Genomic DNA, 21,672 nt, shown 5'->3' with positions numbered 1-21,672 from the left:
TGAACTCAAGTCCTCCTGAATCCAGGGCCGTTGCTTTGTCCACTTTGCCACCCAGCTGCCCCCAAAGAGATTTAGTGACGGGATGGCTGTCCTCAACTACTGAAGAGCTCTCACGTGGAAAAGGGATTGAATTTGTTGTGTTTGGCACCAGAGGGCAATTATGTTTGGTAACAGGACACAAACTTTCTCAGGAAAGGGTAATGGGAGACCCTGGTGAGGTAGTGAGCTCCCTGTCACTGGAGTTCTGCAAACAGTGTATAGGGAAGGAATTCCTTCTGGGTATGGGTCGGACTTGGTGTGGCAAGGAGGTGCCCGCTGGCCAGGCTGGCTCAGGGGAGGAAGCGAAGTCGAGGTGAAGAGGCAGGGACTTAACCTCAGTATCCGGCCAGAGGGCCAGAGGCTGGGCAGGGGTAGAGGCTGGAAACCAAACAGAGGAGGAGCAAAGGGCGGGACGAGGCGTTGCTAGGCTCCCAACGCGACTTCCGCCCTAGGCGGCCGTCAGTGACGTCATTCGTACGCGCCAGCCCATCCGCGGAGTTCCACGTCGCAGTCTTGGCGCCTGCGCCCTGAGAAGGAAGAGAAAGACTGAAGATGGCGGAAGCAGATGAACGGACGGTGGGTGAGACCGCGACCAAACCCGGGGTGAGATTAGGGCCAAGGGCAAGAGGGGGCCCGGGCGGGCCAGGACTTTGGGCAGCAGGGGGGGCGGTGAGGAGCCGAGTGCCCCCCTTTTCGGGCCGTCCTGTCTCAGCCTGTCGACTGTCCGGTGTCCGCTTTCCCCTCTCCCCCCAACCTTCCCAGAAACGGGCCGGGGTTCTCCCCGTCCTCCAGCCCTTTCTTCAGACCCTGTCCTGTTCTCTTGACTCCGTCCTTGCTTTGGGACTTGGTCAGATATTTCAGAATCGCAGAGAGCTTAAGCTGTCAAGGGCCCTCAGACACCATCTAGTCCGCCCCGCCCATTTTACTGATGGGGAAACCGAGGCCCAGGGAGGGAAAGTAACGTATCCAAGATGGTAGAGGCAGATTCGACCTCAGATCTAATTCTCTAGAAGTTGTATTACGCCTCTAATTGTCATAATACTTAAGTCCTATAGTTAAAGAACATCCTTTTGAAAAATATTACCATTGTGGCAGCTAGGTGGCGCAGTGGATAGAGCACCAGCCCTGGATTCAAGAGGAGCTGAGTTCAAATCCGGTCTCAGACACTTGACACTTCCTAGTTGTGTGACCCTGGGCAAGTCACTTAACCCTCATTGCCCCGCAAAAAAGAAAAAGAAAAATACTACCATCCCCACCCCTACTCCCTTTGCTTATTCCTTGAATTAGAATTACAATACCAACAGCCAGGAATACTTTTGTAACTCTTCATTTTTTTGTGTTGTAAGGGGGTCTGTAAAGTGACTTTATCCACCTATGTGGAAACTCTCTCCACCAGTGCAGATTTCTAGCTCGTCTGTAACGTAATCTCTTAAGGATTGCGGTTTTACAGATGAGGAAAGACGGAAAAGGGAAGTGACTTGTCCAGAGTTCCTTGCTTGCTGTGGCAGGGGCAGGATTGGAACCCAGATTTCCTGATTCAAAATCATTGGTCTTTAACAGTTATGTGGGATGCCAAGAAGTTAAGAGTCACTTGCCTAGAGTCCCAGGGTAATGTTTTTCTAAGGCATGTCAGGGGCCTCTGCCAAAGTTACCTCTTATCATTTTAGTTACCTGTTAGGAAATTCTTCTCCATCCAAAAGATTGATTTCCAAAAGCATCAGCATGTAAGTGTTCTCTCACAACCTGGACAATCTGATAATTTATAAGATTTCTGTGATTGTTTAAATTTTAGCCTTTTCCTGAATTGCTAGTGAATCTCTGCATTTTTTTAGTATGATTTATTTCATTATGAAGATCAAATGAGATAATGTATGTAAAACATTTTGTAAATGTTAAAACAATATTTATGTCAGTTATCTATTTTTCTTGTATATAAGTGTTCTTTTCCCCTCCCATATATATTTTTTTGCAGTTCTTTGTGTATTTTTAAAATTACACTCATCACATTCCTTTTCCCATTCTGTTGTTTTTCCTTCTTAAAAAAGATATATATATATATATATATATATATATTTTTTTTTTTTGGTGAGGCAATTGGGCTTAAGTGACTTGCCCAAGGTCACACAGCTAGTAAGTGTCAAGTGTCTGAGGTCAGATTTGAACTCAGGTCCTCCTGACTCCAGGGCCGGTGCTCTATCCACTGTGCCACCTAGCTGCCCCTCTTTTTCGTTTTATATTATGTTTCATTGTATAACAAGTTTTTACTTCTATATATTGACACGAAATCATAGTATTTCCACTTTTCCTCCATACTCAATGATTGTCTTCCTTTTTGGGGGTGGCTAGGTGGCGCTGCAGTGGATAAAGCACCGGCCCTGGATTCAGAAGGACCTGAGTTCAAATCCAGCCTCAGACACTTGACACTTACTAGCTGTGTGACCCTGGGAAAGTCACTTAACCCTCATTGGCCCGCAAAAAAAAAAAAAATTCCAAATAATTGTCTCCCTTCTAAATCTGGGATAACTATGTGCATCCTTTTTCTCTACACTCTTTTTGTAAATATATAAAAAGACACAACTGGGCTTTATTTACTCTGTATGTTATGAGGTATGGATTCAGATCATTCACTCTTCAGTTATTCCACACTGTTTATTAAGAAGAAATACCTTTCCCCATTGTTATATTACTTCTGGCTTATTATGTTAAGTTCTTAAATGAATGTGGAATTTGTTCTCTTCAGGGATCAGTGGTTTTATTTTTAACCCAGTAGTAATTGTGCTAATTCTTACTTTGTTAATGTTTAAAAATATGATGGGATGAGTCTCTCAAAATTATTTTTAAAAATATATACATTATTGGGGTAGCTAGGTAGTGCAGTGGATAAAGCACTGGCCCTGGATTCAGGAGGACCTGAGTTCAAATTCGGCCTCAGACGCTTGATACTTACTAGCTGTGTGACCTTGGGCAAGTCACTTAACCCTCATTTCCACACCAAAAAAAACCAAAAACAAAATACACATTATTGATAATCTTGCCTTCTTTTCTTGCCGATGATTTTTACTTGCAGTTTGTCAAATGCTATAAAATTCCTAGAGATTTAAATCTATAATTAATGTAGGGAATTTTTTTCTTGTCTAATACATTATATTTCCCATATTGTTCCATTTACCTTTTTTATTCTTTCCACTAGGTTTAGTAATTTTCTTCAGCCAAAATTTGTGCCTCCTAAGTACCCAAAGTACTATTTTGGAAGTCCCTTTAGAGGGACTTACTTGAAGTAGACTCCCTAGACCAGTGAACTAGTAGGTTTTCCAGGCCTGTCTCTGTCTAGAAATTGGGGGCAGCTAGGTAGCGCTGCAGTGGATAAAGCACTGGCCCTGGATTCAAGAGCACCTGAGTTCAAATCCAGCCTTAGACACTTGACACTTACTAGCTGTGTGACCCTGGGCAAGTCACTTAACCCTCATTGACCTGGAAAAAAAAAAAAAAGAAGTTGTTTCAGAGTTGTAAAGAGCCTTAGGGTCATTGAGCCCCAAGATCTTCAGAGTTGGGAGGCGCCTTGGGGCCTAGCTAGTCCAATGTGGACCTGACCAAGAACCCCAGTTACTGTATCACTTCAAAGGGATCACTCATCCTCTGTCCCTTCACTCTGCTTGCTTGGGAACCTCTAGGGAGGGCTACCCTTCATTTTGCAGCTGAGGAAATCAAGACCCATAGAAAGGGTTATACAGCGTCAGGAAATTGTTTCTGTGTCATACTGTCTCTAAAACCAAATTGTGATAGAGCATGTGCAGAAAGAAACTTTCTGTACCTAATTTCCATTAGAATCTTAATTGAGCAGGGGCTAAATTTTATCAGTTGCCATTTTCCCCTTTAATGCAAAGAAAAATTTTTATGCTACCTCCATGATAGTAATGCCTGTCAGTTGTCTTACTACAAACATGCCCTATACTCTCTAGTAGAAAGAGTCTGAACTTGGGCCATAGGCCTTGGTTTAAATTTTTGTCCACATCCTAGCAGTGTGAATATGTGTTTAACCTTCTCCCCTCTCTGAACTTCATTTTCCTCTTTTTTTTAGTGAGGCAATTGGGGTTGTGACTTGCCCAGGGTCACCCAGCTAGTAAGTGTTAAGTGTCTGAGGCCAGATTTGAACTCAGGTACTCCTGACTCCAGGGCCAGTGCTCTATCCACTGCGCCACCTAGCTGCCCCACCTCTTTTTTTTTTTTTTTTAATGGTGAAAATGAGACCTTAGGCAACAGGGCACAATACTTAGAGAGCTGGCCCAGGGGCCTGGAAGGCCTGGGTTCCTGTCTCATCTCTGACAAGTCTCTGGAACTTCTCAGTAACTCTGAATACTAAAGTTGCAGTCAAAGTAACGCTAGCAGGCCAAGGGAGTTGCTCACTGGGCACTCTCTCCAGTGATGTAATTACAGGTTCCCTCCCAATCCTAATGAGACCTTACTTGACAGGGTTGTTGTAAAGAAAGCACTTCCTCAACCTTCCATCACTCTGAATGAACTCAGTTTTGTAAAACTGCCATCCAGCCATCCAGACTCTCAAATTTCCTGTCTCGGATCTGCCAGAAGTGACCACCAGGGTCCTCCAGCCCAATCTCCTCATTTTACAAACGAGAAAGCCAGGGCTCAGTGGTTAAATGCAGCTCCCGTTAACATTTCCTTTTTTATTGTCCTGTACCATAAAGCACCTTTTTTTTCTCCCAAGCTGCAAGGAATTAGAATATAGATGTCATCCATTGTCAAATATTAAGGCGACTTATTTCACTAACTAATATATAAAACCTACAAAAATCCTCATCTCTGGAAAAAATGAAAATGAGTCTGGAGTTCTAATTTTTTTTTTAATCTTTCCCAGTTCCTAGGTCTTTCCGATGTATCCATCTCAGAAGATATTCCTGTGGAGGGAGAGATCACGGTGCCAATGGCATCTCACTCCCAGGATGAAGACTATTCTACGTTAGATGAGCCTGTTAGAGAAACCATTGTAAGTTTGACTACAGGAGATATAGTGAGAGAAAGCCAATCTCAGAACTGGGAGACCTGGCCTCAAATGAATTAGAGATGAGAGAACTGAGGCCCAGGGAAGTGCAGCAGTTTGTCCAAGGTCACCCAACTAGTGAGCAGCAGAGCCTCGACTGAAATTCAGGTCTTCCGACTTACTCCAAGTCTCATCTTTGCTCTACTACTAGATGCTACTGCCACCCTTGAGGGAGAAATAAACTAGATAACTTGTGTTGCTGTTTGCTTATTGAAATAACATCCAGGTTATCCCTACCAATGATTCTTTAACTCTTGGGATTCCTTTACCAGTTCAAATGGGAATGTGAAGAAACCAGATTTCTTTGAGTAGATGACATTGTCCCCTCTAACCAGAGGTCAGACTAATGAGCCTACCAGTGCAGCTTCTAACTGTGTGTGTGTGTGTGTGTGTGTGTGTGTGTGTGTGTGTGTATGTATGTGTATGTATGTGTGAGTGTGTGTGAGAGGGAGGGAAGGAGGGAGGACAGAGACAGAGAATTTTCATTCTCCAGAGCTTTTCCAACCTAGTGGGCCTCTGAGTTCAAAGGATTCCATGGAGCTAGCATGCCATTTTTGCTCATTTGATGAGCAAGGGGTGAATCCCTTTGTTTCTCTGAACCTTCTTTTCTTCAATTGTAAAATGAGTGATTCACACCAGGTGCCAGGAATGCAGTCAAATGCATGGGGTGGGGCTCAGCCTGAGGGTCTCTAAACAAATGGGCTGTCTTGATGCTCTTTGCTTCTGTATCTCAGTCATTTCTGGGTCTACTCTTCCACATCCCACCCCAACAATTGAGCCCTTCCTTGTAACCAAAGAAAAACAGCTAAAACAACTGATGCAGTGACTACAACTGACAGTGGGGTCAACATTTCACTCTCAAAGCCCCTCTCAACTTGATGTTTTAGGAAATGGGGGATGGCATGGATAAACTGGTAGGCTGCTGTTGATGATGATGTTTACGAACTGACTGCCATCAGCCATCATACCATGGGGCATGAATTGTAATTCGTTTGGTCCCGACCCATAAGGATTTCTGATCCTGTGGCACACTAGAAAAAAACTTGAAACATTCCTGGATGACTTTTCTGAGTCTCAGTTTCCCTATTTATAAAAGGACTAGATAATCTCTGATGAGGTTGTATCAGGAACCTACCTCAGTGCACTATGACACTGGTTTGTGTCTTTCAGATTCGTGACCTGAAGGCTGTTGGGAAAAAATTTGTTCATGTCATGTATCCCAAAAAGAGCAATGCGCTCTTGAGAGATTGTGAGTATCAGGTTTCCAAGATTCCATTCTTTGTATTGTAGTTCTGGAAAAGTGTTGGGGGAACACACACAACTTTGCATGATCCCCAAAGAAATCATGCAAGAACTCGGAAGAAATGCTGGGCTGGCAAGAGTGACATGCTAAAGGTGAAAAGTTGGGGGCAGCTAGATGGAGCAGTGGATAAAGCACTGGCCTTGAGTTCAGGAGGACCTGAGTTCAAATCTGGCCTCAGACACTTGACACTTACCAGCTGTGTGACCCTGGGCAAGTCACTTAACCCTCATTGACCCACAAAAATAAAATAAAATAAAGGTGAAAAGTTTCTCCTCCACATTCTCATCTTCAGTGGCTAGACACTGAGCACCTTGCCCAGAGATGGTGCCCCTGCAGACGTCCATAGCTGCTGACTTCAGAGAAGTGGCTCACCCCACCCCCCCATCCCCATAGAGACATCTACTAAGAGGAAGATGTCACTTGTCCAGAGACAGACATGGAATAAACAGTCAAATTCCTCTCATTAAATACGATGCAAAGATAAGTAAGATTGGGTGTGTACCGTTGAGGACCTTAAAATAAAATAAAAATTAATGGAGATTTAAGAAGCAGCAGCATGGCAAACTGGAAACATCACTGGATTTATAGTCTTGGACATGTGTGACCTTGGACAAATCACTTCCCTTTGTTGGGACCTCAAGCTCCCTTTCTATAACAGATCAGAAGTTTGGTTGGGATAATTTCTAAATTCCCTTCTACCTTGAAATCCTAGGTTTTACTCAGCTGGACCTTGATTTCATTATTTATTTATTTATTTTTAGTGAGGCAATTGGGGTTAAGTGACTTGCCCAGGGTCACACAGCCAGTGTTAAGTGTCTGAGGTCAGATTTGAACTCAGGTACTCCTGACTCCAGGGCCGGTGCTCTATCCACTGCGCCACCTAGCCGCCCCAATTTCATTATTAGTATAGGGAAATACCAAGGGAAATGGATCAGCTTAGGAAGTAAGTGAATTCCCCAGGGTCACACAACCAAGAGGGTTCAGCTGGAGGACTTGTACCCCGGCCTTCCTGTCTTTCCTTCTTTATTTGCTCCCATCAGAAGTCATTATTGTTATTTTAAAAATCCCCCACCCTTCTGATGGCCTTTTACCATTACAAAGCACTTCTTTTTTATTACCAAACACTTTGGATATGAGTTATTAGCAAGTGAATAGATTGTCCTTCTTTGGGTATTTCTATTCTCCTAGTAAGTTTGCTTAAGTAGCCTGTGCCTGCTGCCTTTATTTGGGGAGGGCTGTTACAACAATGTTTTAGTAGCTTCACAAAATAATAAATTCTTGTTTTCATTTCTTTTTCTTTTTTTGCTCAAGGTTGTTGTGTGTTTAGTGTTGGTGGGGTTGTTTTTTGTTGTTGGGTTGTTGTTTTTTTAAATACACTTTTGATGTCATCGGGTCCCCTAATTAGAACAGTTAAATTATAAAAAGCAGGCAGAACTTCAGTTCAGCACAGGCTCAGTTTATTGATCCCTGATGGACATTAGCTACAACCCCGGTAGGGAAAAGTACCATGGAGAAATTGGCCCGGACTGAGCCTACAAGGAAGCAGGCAGGCTGCGGGGAATTGGGAGGGCAGGGTCAGGTGACTGTGGAGAAGTCCTTCTGGGTACAGCCTTAAAGCCCCAAGCCTGCCCCCCCCCCCACTTCTGCCCTGCCTCTGTGCTCTGACTGACAAAAGCCTGAGTACAACTTTTAAAAAAACATTAGGTTGGGGGCAGCTAGGTGGCGCAGTGGATAAAGCACCAGCCCTGGATTCAGGAAGACCTGAGTTCAAATCCTGCCTCAGACATTTGACACTTACTAGCTGTGTGATCCTGGGCAAGTCACTTAACCCCCATTGCCCTGCCAAAAAACTCCCAAAAAACAACAAATTAAAAAAACATTAGGTTAGTTAATATTTAGGGCCAACAACAAAGAGACTTTTAAAAATAACATTTACTTCTTATCATTCTTTAAAAGACCTGAATCCTAGCTTTTCTACATAATTGGATGGCTTCCTCTGGTCATTTGCTAGGGGGACTGGGAAGGAAATCAACATTTATCAAGCACCTACTATGTACCAGGCACTGTAGTAAGCACTTTTTTTTACAGTTATTGTCTCCTTTGATTCTCACAACCATCCTGGGAGGCAGGTGCAATTATTGTCCCCATTTTAGAGTTGGGGAAACTGACTTGCTCAGAGTCCCAGAGCTAGTGTTGGAGGCTGGATTTGAATTCTGGGCTCCCTGGCTCAGGTCCCATTGCTTTCTGCCCTATGGGACCCCCCAGCTGCTTCAGGCATTAGAGAAATCAATGTAAATGGCTCTTCCCATCTATCTGCCCCTCTTCTCCTTGGTGTGTTGAGAGTGAGGGTAAGAGGCTGCATGGCTAGTAGGGAGAGAGCCCTGAAGTCAGGAATTCTTGGATTCACCTCTGACAGGCCATGTGACCCTGAGCAAGTTGCTCCTTTAGACTGTAAATTGCAGACAAGTTACCAGGGTGTGCCAGTGGAGGGAGCTTTCACCCCAGAGTTGCTCACAAGGATAAGCTGACAGGGTTGAACCAACTGAACCCAAACTAAACCTGAGCCTTGAGTTTTGGTAGCCCTCTTTCATGTTAGTTGGGAGGTGGGCTTGAAGCCTTAGGAACCTGTCGGAATATTAATGAGAATGAAGATGATATTTCATTTGTATTCACGGATTTTGACATCTTCGGCAAGCTTTTACACGTATCTCATCTGGTTCTCAAAAGAGGCCTGTGAGATAGGCAGGGCAGATGGTACCCCTGTTTTCTGGGTGAGGCAACTAAGGCTTGGAAATAAGCGTCAGCAGAAGGCTGCATGCTAATACGTGGCAGAGCCAACTCTACACCAGCTTGTTGGCTCCCAGGGGGATATTGGTGCTTAACACTGGACTGGGACTCAACTTGGGGATGAGTCCCAGTGAGGGCAAAATGCCAGGTGGGAGAGGAAGAAGTGGATTCCGTGGAACTGAGGAAGAAAGAGCCACCGCACTTGGCTAGGGCCTCTTTGATGGCCAACTCTCTGCAGTGGGTGGCTTGACTTGACTAGTGGTGCAGAACACAGACCGGGCCTTACCCTTCTTTTTATTTACTAAGTGCCATCTAACTCTTCTCATTTTGCCTTGTAGGGGATCTCTGGGGTCCTTTAGTCCTATGTGTTTCACTTGCATTGTAAGTACTTATTTCTTCCTTTTGAAGTAGAAGCTGCTTTCAAATTTTCACTTTTGTGTTTACATGACGCCATGGCCACCTTGCTGCTGTCTTCTTTAGGTCCCGAGAAAGCCTTGAGCAAGCCTTGCAACCCCATCCATACACGTTTTAGGGTTGTCCGTCACTCCTCCAGCCATGCCGCCTGTGTTTATCAATCATTCCTCATATCCAGACTTAGCCATACCTGCCTTCCAATTGTCCTCCCTCTCATTGTTCTCAGAAAACTAAACATCTATCTGTAGATCAGCATAAAAATAAACTAAGATCCTACCTCCTGAGAGAAAGGGAAGGAGGGAGGGAGGGAGGGGGAGAGAGAGAGAGAGAGAATGAATATGAATGAATAAGAATGAGAGGGAGGGAGCAGACAGTTTCATAAGCAGATGAGATAGAATCCCAGCCTGATACATTTGATGTTAGTTCAGTGGTGATAAACACCAGAATTTATTGCCCATCATGTTGACTAGAAAGTAGGGCAAACTTTACTAAAACCCAAGGAGTATGGGGACCGACAAAGATTGGGAACCCCTGATGTTGTGTATGTTTATATGGAAGGCGAGACTAGAGAGGGAATAAGGGAAGAAGCCCTTTGTCTCTTCATTTCATCCAATTCTGCCAGCCCTTTGGCATAGGCAATGTGCATGTTGCCCCAATGTTCTGCATTTTACAAACAAGGAAATTGAGGCCCAGACAGGTTTGAGTGAGGGTTGGACCCCAAATCTAATGTATCACTTACTGTTTATCTTGTTTCCCTTTGGGTTCTGGGTTTGTGTTGATCTGGGAAGTCGCCTTTGATTTGAAAGCCATGACCAGTGAAACCTTTCCTGTCTTGATTGCGTTAGAAACTGAGCAGTAAGACTCATGTAGTCATGACCGCCATCATCATCAATTATGGACATAGAGGATGCAGGCCTATACACCAGACCTGAACCCCGGGCTTCTGACTCTGCTGCTTATGAACTTTGTGACATTGGATAAGTCAAAATGGTCATGATAGCAACTCGATAAGGTTATGACAGTCTAATGAGATGATAAGTAAAATGCTCTAGCAGTTAGAGTCCCATCCAAAAGTACTATAAATGGCATTTGATACCCTTAATTTCTATAAAGCAGGGGCTCTTAACCTTTTTTTGTGACATGGACCCTTTTTCAGAAGTCTGGTGAAGCCTATGGACCCTTTATCTGAATAATGTTTTTAAGTAAGTGAAGAAAATGCACGATTTGTGGCTTTCCCATTCAAGTTCACAGACACCCTCACCCTGGAAATCTGTCCACAGAGCCCAGGATAACACCCCCTAATGTAAAAGTAAAGAAAAGGGGCCTTCCCATCTGTAACCAAGTGAGCTTGACTTTAGTTCCTGACCAAATTCAGGAGTCTGTTGTTAAAGAGATTGTTTGAGAAATGGAAACAGCCACTCGCAAGCAAGCAAGCAAGCAAGCAAGCAGAGGTTCACAGAAAACAAATCGTGTCCTAATCTCATTTACCATTGTGGATGAGTTACTAGGGCCAGTGTGCTGGGACTTTGCCAGAGTGCTATAGTTGCTTCTCAGCCTAATTAATTGGGAAAAGTCCAAATGCCTGGTTTTCAATGAGCCATTTGACAAAGCTCCCACACCACCCTTGTGGACAAGATGGAGACATGGAGGCAAAGTGATGTTGGGCTTGGCGAGACTTGGCACTGCTTGCCAGATTGGGCCTGGAAGTGTTGATTAGCAGAGAACCTCAAGGACTGGCTTTGTCTTTGGCTCTATGCCAGTCAACACTTTTATCAGTAACTGGGCGAAGGAATAAATGGCATTCTTCTCCAATTTGTGGAGGGCACAGAGCTTTAAGCTTTTAGGTATCACTGATGGGTTGGCTAAGAGAATGAAGGCTCCAAAAATGTCCCCAGGTTAGAGTGTTGGGCCAGATCTAGGCTGAGGGACTGGGACTGGCCCTGTGATTGATTTCCTTGGGTGAGGACGGAAGCTCTCTCTGCCATAGTGCAGGGCAGCACTTTCTCTACCACCTAAAGTCTTATCTAGAGCGGCCGGTGCTCAATCTAAGAGAGGAACATTCCAAAGAATCAGATCCATAAACATTAATAGAGACCTCCTGGTGAGGAACTCTTTTTTTCCGATGCAGGTGGACTCTTGTTCTGAGACTTCCCATCTTTGAGAGGAGCCCAGGGCACTGAGAGGTTTGAGTGACTTCCTGTGCTCACATGGCCGGGATGTTTCAGAGGCAGGACTTGAGCCTAGTTGTTCTTCCTGACTCAGATTAGCTGTCTACCCACAATGCAACCCTGCCAATAAAATCACTGCTTTAATATATTAAAACAAAATATCTTGCAGATTAGTAGTTTGCTTAAATAGCCTCAAAGTACACAAATGAAAGATCATGTCTCTAAATGAAGTTCCATATATCTATTTGCTAAACATGAGGGAATACACATTGCTTGCTGTCTTGGGGAGGGAAGAGAAGAGGAAGAGGGAACAAGCGAGCCTCTGGTCCATCACTGCCTTGTGGCCCTAGCTCACTTCAGCAAGGCATAGCTACTCCAGCCTTATTTTACATAGGAGGAACCTGAAGCCCAGAGAGGGAAAGTGATTTGCCTAGGGCCATCCAGTGAGTAAGTGAAGGAACTAGACAGGAGTCAGACCTCTTGGTGATCTCTCCCCTTACCACACTGCATCCTCTGAAGTGGATGGTCGGAGCAGAGTGTGGGTGACTCCGGCCAGTGATCTCTTACCCACTAGATCTTGGAGCTCTCCCATTAAGCAGAAATTCCAGGTGAGGGGGCAGGGCACAGCATGCCTCATAGCATTTGCCTTGCCCTACTCAGACTGTCATCCTCAGACGAGAAGGGAGGTACTCCATCCTCCCCTCTACCTCCAATCCCTCTTATCCTACAAGACGTAGATCTTGCAGTCCCTTCTGCATGTGAACTTTCTTGGGTGACCTAAGTGACAGTGCCTGTATTCCCCAACACCCTTGGATTCTTCCTCTATAGTTATTCTGCATGTCATTTATCTTTGCTGTTGGAATGTAAGTTCCTTGAGAAAAGTCAGGTTTGCCTCTTTCTTTTGTGTCTGTAACAACTAGCAGAGAGGTTGACACGTAGAAGGGGCTGATGTCGATTGATAAAAAGTATCCAGTTCACCCTGGCTCAGTCCTTTGCTTTCCTGCCCTAGGATGCTCCAGGGAGGCTCCGCGGATAGTAAAGAAGATGGTGGACCCCAGTTTGCTGAAGTTTTTGTCATCATCTGGTTTGGTGCAGTTGTCATAACCCTAAATTCAAAACTTCTTGGGGGAACCATGTGAGTATTGGGGAAATACTTAAAACCAAGCCCTTTGCTCTCCTTTTTGTGTGTCATAGCTACCGTTCTAGCCAAACCAGGCTGACATTACCTGCTGGTCTTTGGAAGGGAGGCCCTCCCTGCCAAAGCGACGTCTCTCTCAAAGACTGCTGGTGGTAGAACTACCAAGCAGAAGGCTACCATTCCCTGAGGCAGGCAGCTGGCAGCCGGCTGCCAGCTACTGTGGGTAGCTAAAGAGGTCCCTTAATTAGAAAACACAACTTCAAGGGGAGGTGAGAAGAAAAAACCAAATGCCTTGTTTCCACTGAACTCAGGGCAGGTCTCCCTCGTTTGGGGTAGATCTGCCATGTCCTAGCCGGCTGTCATTAACTTGTGTGCCTGGTGTGGGGCTTCTGTGTTGTAGCAGAGTCCCTGAAATCCCCCATCCTGCAGTGCTGGGCTTTGACTGTCCTGATGAATGAGTGGTAATTTTTAACATTTCTTGGCTTTCTCTTTTCTTCAGATCATTCTTTCAGAGTCTGTGTGTCTTGGGTTACTGTGTCTTGCCCTTAACAGTGGCTATGCTGGTGTGCCGACTGGTACTTCTGGCCAGCATGGGGCCTATCAACTTCCTTATCCGGCTTGTCGTGGTCATTGCAATGTTTGCCTGGTCCACCCTCGGTAAGCAGACATCCAATTTCTGGTTCTCCAACAAGGCAGAACATGGCTTAGAGGTAAAGGTATATCTGGGAGGCAGATGCTGGGCTCTCAGGTAGCACTGGATCTCTGTGACCAGGGGCTAGTCATTTAGCGTCTCTGGGCCTCCGTTTCTTTAGCTGTAAAATGAAAGGCTTGGACTGGTATGGCCTCTGAGGGTCTGTGCCATCTTTAGATCTGTGATCCTGTTTGTGACCTTGGGCAAATCAGGTGCTCTCTCTGCACCTTGGTTTTCTCCCATGTAAAATGGGGGGATCAGAATAGGTGGCCTCTGAGGTACCTTTCAGCCCTAGATCCAGGACCCTCGAAACATTAAAATACCATAGAATGATTGCCTGTTTTCATGTTGCCTCTGGCCAGGAGCTCTCTACCTTTGGCATGGCCTAGTCAGGGCACATGCCACCTACCTGAGGCCCACAGGTTGTGATTTGTCCAAGGGAAGATTGAATGGGCAGCAAATAGGAGATTTAGGATTTGAACTCGGGTCCTCTGATGTTATATCCAACATACGTTTCACCACACCATGCCAGAGCCATTGCTTTCACATTCTCCAAATTTACTGAAAACCCCAAAGCCCCTGGAAGCTAACCAGCCGACTCCTTTGATGTTTGGTGAGACTGTGCTTATCTAAATCCCAGGCAACAGCCGAGAAGGATTTTTTGTTTGTTTGTTTTTGCAGGGCAATGAGGGTTAAGTGACTTGGCCAGGGTCACACAGCTAGTAAGTGTCAAGTATCTGAGGCTGGATTTGAACTCAGATCCTCTTGAATCCAGGGCTGGTTCTTTATCCATTGCGCCACCTGGCTGCCCCCAGAAGGATTGTTTTTAAAGGCCTTCTAGGCAGCCAGAATAGAGGGGACAGGATCCATACCCTAAAATCTCACCTGAAGCTCCTTTGACCTTCATTCAGTCCATCAGGAAGCGTCTCCTCTGTGCTGTGCTGGATGCTCATGCTACAGAGACCAAGGAAGATTACATTCTTTGGGGAAAAACTCTACATTCAGTATATAGGAAATAAATATCAGGGAGCTGCAATCATGGGTGGAAAAAGAGCAGGGTAGCCATCTACAGGGGGAGCCAAAAGTCACGACATTTTAATAACTTTCAGAAAATTCTTTTTTCTTTGTTTTTCACACATAATGTAAATGTATTTCTTCTGTGTAGTGTACATGATGCTATGGTATTGTCGATTAAAAACAAAAACCAAAGGTGTTATTAAATACTGAAACCCTTTCATGAGTTTGGGCCCACCCTATAGAACATGGGAATTGAGCTGGGTCTTGAAAGAACAAAGGAGTGCACTGAGGCAGAAAGGTGAGGAGGGAAACCATTGTAGCCATGGGAGGGGGCTGGTCGTATCTGAGCAACGGCCAAAAAAGGCCAGTCGGGCTAGATTTAAATGTGACAAGGAGGTGGCATATAATAAGGCTGGAAACGTAGGTTGGGGCTAGTTTGTGAGGAACTCCAGATGTGGACTGGAGAAGTTGATGTTTGATCCTAGAGACAGTAGGGAGCCATGGGAGTTCATTGAGTTGGGAAGTGACCTGGTTAGAAAACTGGAGTATGGACTAGAGAGGGTAAGCTTGGAACTATATGAGAAGTGATGAGGGCCTGAACTTGAGTGGTCCCTGTGCAAGTTTAGAGAGAAAAGGTTGGATGAGGGGCCACAATGTGGCAATGAAAACAGGATTTGGCAGCTGATGGGGGTGCAAGGGAAAGCAAGGTATCACCCAGATATTTCTGACATCCCCCTACTACCTCCTCTACTCCGGGCTCTGATGATGAGATAGATGGTCCTTTGGCCTGCCAAAGCCAGCCTCTCTACCTACACCCACCATCATCCCCATCGTTCCTGTGATCTTGAATACCTCCCCATCCACTGCTTACTTCTGCCTCCAAACATTCCCAAGTCTTCTCCAATACTTTCAAAAACTCTCTCCTATATAGCTTTTCACCTACTTGGCTAACCTTGAGAAAGTCACCCACCATTGGAGCATCAGCTTGCTCTTCTCTCACTCTCTTCTAAACCCTCTGCAATCTGGCTTCCAGTCTCATTATTCAGTGGGGCCTTCTCTCTCCAAAGGTACCAATGATCTCTTAAATTCTACATCTACTGGCCTTTTCTCAGTCCTCATCTTTCTTGGTCTCTGCAGAATCAGACACTATAGACCACCTTCTCCTGGTTACTCTCTCCTCTCACAGTTTTCAGGACTCTACTCTCTCCTGGTTTTCCTCCTACTTCACAGTCTCCTTTGCTGGATTCTCATCCAATCCCACCATTACCATACCCACCACACCCATAGCATTCAGTACCCCCTACCTGGATGTCCCTCAAAGCCCAGTCCTGGGCCTCTTTTCTCTCTCCCTCCCCTCCTCTTCTCTCTCTTTCTCCCCCTCCCTCCTCTCCCTCTCTTTCTCTCCCTCTCTTTCTCTCCCTCCCTCTCCCCCTCTCCTCTTCTCCCTTTCTCCCTTCTTCTTTCTCCCTCCTTCTCTCTCTCTCTCTCTCTCCCTCTCTCTCCCTCTCTCTCCCTCTCTCCTTCTCCCTCTCCCTTCCCTCTCTCTCTCTCCCTCTCCCTCTCCCCTTCTCTCTCTCTTCCTCTCCCTCCCCCTCTCCTCCTCTTCCTTCCTCCCTTCTTCTTTCTCCCTCCCTCTCTCTCTCTCTCAGTGATATCAGCTCCCAGTGGCCCAACTGTCTTCTCTGTGGAGATGACTGTCAGATCTAATTATTTTGCCCCATCTCTCTTGAGCTCTGTAGTGCCACATCATCTTTTAAACATTTCCAATTGAAGACCCTTAGGCATCTCAAACTCAGCATGTCCAAAACAAAACTCTGTATCTTTCCCTCCAAACCCATCGCTCATCTGCATTTCCCTATTACCAACAAAGAAACCAACACCCTTCCAGGTTCACCACTTTGGTTTCATCTTCTTTTCTCTCTACACCCTGCATATCTAATCCCAACATCAGATCTTGTGATTTCCTTCTCTAAGACTCCTTTTCTCTACTCAGCTCTTACCCTAGTTCAGGTCTTCTTTATCTCTCCATCTAGACTCCTGAAATAGCCTTCTAATTGGACCCCCTGCCTCAAATCAGTTAGTCCAATAAATATTTTATTAAGCACTCTACTATGTGTCAGGTACTGTGCTAAGCACTGGGAAAACAAAGACAAAGATAGTGCCTGCCCACAAGGAGCTCACATTTTGTTTTGTTTTTGTTTTTAGTTTTTGTGGGGCAATGGGGGTTAAGTGACTTGCCCAGGGTCACACAGCTAATGTCAAGTGGCTGAGGTCGAATTTGAACTCAGGTACTCCTGAATTCAGAGCCAGTGCTTTATCCACTGTGCCACCTAGCTGCCCCCATTAGGGAGTTCACATTTTAATGGAGGGAACAACCCAGCAACAGCCACATACACACAAGATACGTACAGAATAACCCGGAGGTAATGTCACAGGGAGATTGGGAAAGGCTTGTAGAAAGGGGGCTTGGGGAGGCAGCAAGGTGGCACAGTGGATAAAGCACCGGCCCTGGATTCAGAAGGACCTGAGTTCAAATCTAACCTCAGACACTTGACACTAGCTGTGTGACCCTGGGCAAGTCACTTAACCCTCATTGTCTCCCCCCCCCCCCAAAAAAAAAGAGAGAGAGTGGGGTTTGAGCTGAGACTTGAAGACACCCTGAAGGGAGAACATTCTGGGCGTGGGGAGACAGCCAGTGGAAATGCAGTCAGGACATAGAGTGTCTTGTGGGAAGAACAGCCCTGTGTAATTCATTAGATTCTGAAGGCATTGCTATGCAGCAAAGAACAATACTGAGCACTTCAGTGATGACCCTGAGTAATCAAGATTTTGGTTTGTCTTCATTATTTAGGATGGCAGGGAAGCAGGCAGTCCTGAATTCTTTAGTGTCATTAAGAAATCTCTGTGTTTCCCCAGGGTTCTAAACAACTGAGGTTGACTGACCTGTGTTTGAGATCCATCATGCATTTACCTACTGGGGTTTATTCAGTGTTATCTATGGTGACTTGAGAGGCAAAGTGATCTAGTGGGCAGAACACTGGCCTTGGAATTGGGAAGATCTGGGTTTGAATCCTTTCTCAGACATTTACTAGTTGTTTGCCTTGGGTTAGCCCCTTCCCCTTCCTGGGCCTCAGTTTTGTCCTCTGTAACATGAAGGGGCTGGACCCCATGACCTCTTTCAGCTCTAGAGCCAGGACTAACCTCTGCCCATTTGGTTTTTGTTGTTCAGCATCCACAGCGTTCCTGGCTGATAGCCAGCCTCCAAATCGAAAAGCCCTTGCTGTCTACCCCATCTTCCTCTTCTACTTTGTTATCAGCTGGATGATTCTCACCTTTACACCTCATTAAACCAGGATGCAAGAGAAGCCAAAGAGCCCGAGCAGAACAGAAGACTCCAGCTCCGCATTGGGCCTTTGCCTCCCGTTTCTCCTTTCTTAACTGTCACAGGGAGCCTGGATGTGGTGAAGGGGTGGAAGTAGAAGTAGAGGGTGGGGGGCAAGAGAATGCCAAGGTCGTGCAGCAACACCAGCACTTTGGTAAAAAGCAATTGCTTGGCAGGGTTCGTACTTTGGGTCTCTCTTAATATGATTATTTCTTTAAAATACACGTACAACCAAAGTACTGCCCTATCCAAGGATTATGGTTCACTGTGTTGTGTGTGTGTGTGTGTGTGTGTGTGTGTGTGTGTGTGTGTGTGTGTGTGTGTGTGAGAGAGAGAGAGAGAGAGAGAGAGAGAGAGAGAGAGAGAGAGAGAGAGAGAGAGAAGATGGCTACAGGAATGCCATGGTGATAGATTGCACATTGAGTTGGAGACCGAAGTTAAGTTCAGACACCACCAGTTCACATACAGCTTTCTCTTTCAAGCATACTGCCTTATCACCGTGAGGTGTATTCCTCTCTTTTGGCAAGGGATGGTGATCTGTCTTTTTGTCTTCTTCCTTTCTTTTTTCTCTCCCTCTTTCCTTCCCTTTTTGAATATCTGGAGGAGTAAGGGGGAGATTCAGAGAACATGTGGGAAAGGAAAACACTTTAGTTGAGATCCAAATCATACTCAATTTGGCCAGGCATAGTTTTCTTTTAAAAGCACACTTGAAGGACCCTGTCTTTTCTGGACCACATAAACCTCGCACTGTCTCTGTGCATCCGTATATTTCAGCCGTGCCATGTGTTCTGACAAAAGCATGCCAGCCTCTTGGTAGCACGCCAGCTCCTTATCTTCCTCTTTAGCCCTGAATGTGCATGCTGGGCTATTGGGAGCCAACATGGAATTTTCCTTGAGCTAAAGCAATCAGTGTTGAAACCCTTGAACTTACCCAAGTAGATGACTTTTGAAAACGTAGGTAGGAAGGTCACTAATGCACATTTTATCACTGTATGATAAGCACATTCTCCTAACTGGGAAGTGGGATGTTTGGAAGGAATTCCTCCCTCCTAAATTGACTCTAACCTGGTGGGAGGAATCCTAGAAGGTGCAGATCAAAACCAGGATGGGCTTTAAAAACCCATTTGATAAATGGCATTTCATGTCTTGATGGCTGCCTGACAAGGGAATTCAATGTGGCACTTAGGATCTCCCAGCTTGTTAGCTGTAGTCTCTTCACAGAAGCAGGAGCGCATTTTTCACTGGACCACTTCTTGGTGGGGAACAGCAAATGGTTTCCTTTAGCTGTAGACTGGATTTTTTTATAAAGGGAACGACCTCCTCTTTGCCCGGCTTGACTAGTGCTCTTGGATATTTGTCCTACAGGGAAGGCAAGGCCTTTCAAAAGCACGTGAAAGTTAGGCTGGCCTGAGATGGGATCTGAGTCATTTGGGGCCTCCTTTAAAGGTGTGGTCCAGACTCCTCTCTTTGGCAACTGCACACTGGACAACCACGACAGGCAAAAAAGCCATTCCGTAGGAGGGCATTCGTCACAAAGGCACAGTTGATTCTGTAGATGACCATAACTTAGCCCATTCATTTTCTGTGTCATTGACTTTGTTTAGAATAGATTTCTATTTAAAGGTGAGCTGTATATAAATTTGCACTTTGAGTAGAATAGTTGGATTCCCCACATTAGCCATAGATATTGCCCAGGAAAATGGTCCCGAGACTGACTGATAGCAGTAAAGGCCTTGGAAAATGAACTTTCCTCTTTTCCAGCCCAGTTTAGAGCCTTGCTTTCTCTCTTTTTCTTTATTCCAGTTTACCCTTAAATACTTATATAACTTTCCATGTAAAGACAGATTCAGCACATATGTCTTGACCTAGAAGAGATTTTGAACTAAGTGGATCCTGACTTGTTCACACTAAAAATAGCTCTTCCTTTAGAGTTCCTTATAATCAGTCCTGACAATTATGTGAATTTATTTTGAAGGAAGGACTGTTTCCTGGGTCACTGTTTTTTCAAAGGGAAGGAAGGAAGCCTATTCTGATACACATTTTACTCAAAGCCTGAATATTTGGTTGCAAACAAGTAAAGCTACTACTTTTTGATTTTGTCTTTTTGGGTTTTATCACTTTTCTTAGGTTTTGACATGTCTTGTTCTGTGTTCACTAATTACTTAGGTAAAATGTAGGTGACTTCTAGAACAGGGTGGTTTTTATTTGCTTTCCGATTTCATTGATTCACTAATAAATTTGTTTCTTTTTTTCTTTAGCTATGAAAGTTAAAAAAAAAAAGTAGAGGTGGGTCATTCTACTTAGTTAAGTTTCCTTAACAAATGTGAAATGCTGATGCCTTCAGAGCTGGTCTAGTCTCCAGGCCAGACCTCTGGAAGTCATAACCCCTGTTTGTCCTTTTCCCGATTGGGCCCAAAGGCAGACAAACTTGATACTGTCACTGTAGAGCATGGGGAAGCAATGCACACAAGCATTAATAGTCACTGTTAACTACTCCCAAGGCCAAGAATGTCTTGTCACATCCTTTTGTGATAAGATCGGACTTGGGAGAGCAGTCATTTGATGCCAGCGTAATTGGAGGTGCAGCTTGGTCTTTCAAAAGGGATCTGTTGGCCAGCAAGTCGTCCTTCCTCTGAGAAACTTGTTGTGCAAGGTGGGCTCGATCATTTGGCTGTTGCAGAGTGCAGCAAGCACTTGGCTGTATTTCTCACATCAAAGTCTACCAAATGGATGCAGAGGTTTAATGAAAGTACACTCAGTAATCATGCTGCCCAGCATAAGGAGACTATTCCTTTGATCATTTCTTCCTCCAAATGGACAGCTAAGATATAGCATTTTTTTTCCCTGAGTAACCTCAAGCATAATAGACATTTCTGTAAAGTCAAGCAAGGTTTAATGGCCATGTGTTGCAAGAGCCTGTTATTTTTTAAAACACTTATCATCTTGAATCCAAATTAGACTGTTAGATTCTGAGAGAACTTTACTGAGAAATCTTTGAGTGCTCTTGGGCTCCCAGGGTCAGAGATTTAGAGCTAAAAGGGACCTCTTAAATAGGTCAGCCTCCTCATTTTGCAGAGGAGGAAACTGAGGCCTAGAGAGGGGAGGTGACTTGCCCGAGTCAACACACACACATAAATAGCAGAGCCAAGATTTGAATGCAGTTCCCTTGACTGTACTCTTTCCACTGTAAATGACACATTTGTAGATGACATGAATTTTAATTAGAAATCAATTATTTCTATAATTAAGAGGAGAAAATGTACTGCCTTCTCTTCTTTGCAGAGGTGGGGGGCTAGGGATATGGAGTGTTACATATACTGTCACACTCTGTTGTATTAGTTTTGCTAAACTGCCTTTTCTTTAACTCATATTTTTTTTGTTGTTATAAGGGGTGGCTCTCAGGGTGGGGTGGGGGAGGGTTATATTGAGAAATGAAAGTAATGTAAAAAAACACAATAAAAACTTTTTAAAAAATCAATCTGGGAAAAATTATTCTAATTTTTCAGAGTATTTCATCATGTAAATAGCCAGATGGCAGGCATGGGGCAATTGAATTCAGCTTAACTTAAAAGTTGTCAGCCAATGGGGTGTACTGCAAAGAGCGCTAGATTGAGAGTTGAACAATTTGGAATTGCCTGCTCTCTCTTCTTTACCTTGGGTAAATAATTTCTCCCTAG

The 21,672-nt window shown here is 44.8% G+C and overlaps 1 protein-coding gene across 2 annotated transcripts; it reads left to right on the top strand.

Annotated features, from left to right (window-relative positions):
• The first annotated feature begins 506 nt into the window (after nucleotides 1-506).
• On the top strand, nucleotides 507-21,397 carry YIPF6 (Yip1 domain family member 6). 2 transcript variants are annotated; one of them, XM_043974109.1, is made up of 7 exons: nucleotides 507-615; nucleotides 4,913-5,041; nucleotides 6,266-6,344; nucleotides 9,524-9,566; nucleotides 12,777-12,902; nucleotides 13,405-13,562; nucleotides 17,843-21,397. In XM_043974109.1, exons 1-7 carry the CDS (start codon nucleotides 592-594, stop codon nucleotides 17,959-17,961), a joined length of 678 nt encoding a protein of 225 aa, XP_043830044.1. In that variant the 5' UTR covers nucleotides 507-591; the 3' UTR covers nucleotides 17,962-21,397. The 2 variants fall into 2 exon arrangements, with proteins under 2 accessions (XP_043830044.1, XP_043830043.1); XM_043974108.1 differs by having other exon boundaries at nucleotides 519-642.
• Nucleotides 21,398-21,672: the final 275 nt, after the last annotated feature.

This window comes from Dromiciops gliroides, chromosome X (assembly GCF_019393635.1).
Source record: "Dromiciops gliroides isolate mDroGli1 chromosome X, mDroGli1.pri, whole genome shotgun sequence".
Classification (NCBI taxonomy): domain Eukaryota; kingdom Metazoa; phylum Chordata; class Mammalia; order Microbiotheria; family Microbiotheriidae; genus Dromiciops; species Dromiciops gliroides.
This window is presented reverse-complemented; position numbering and strand designations above follow the sequence as displayed.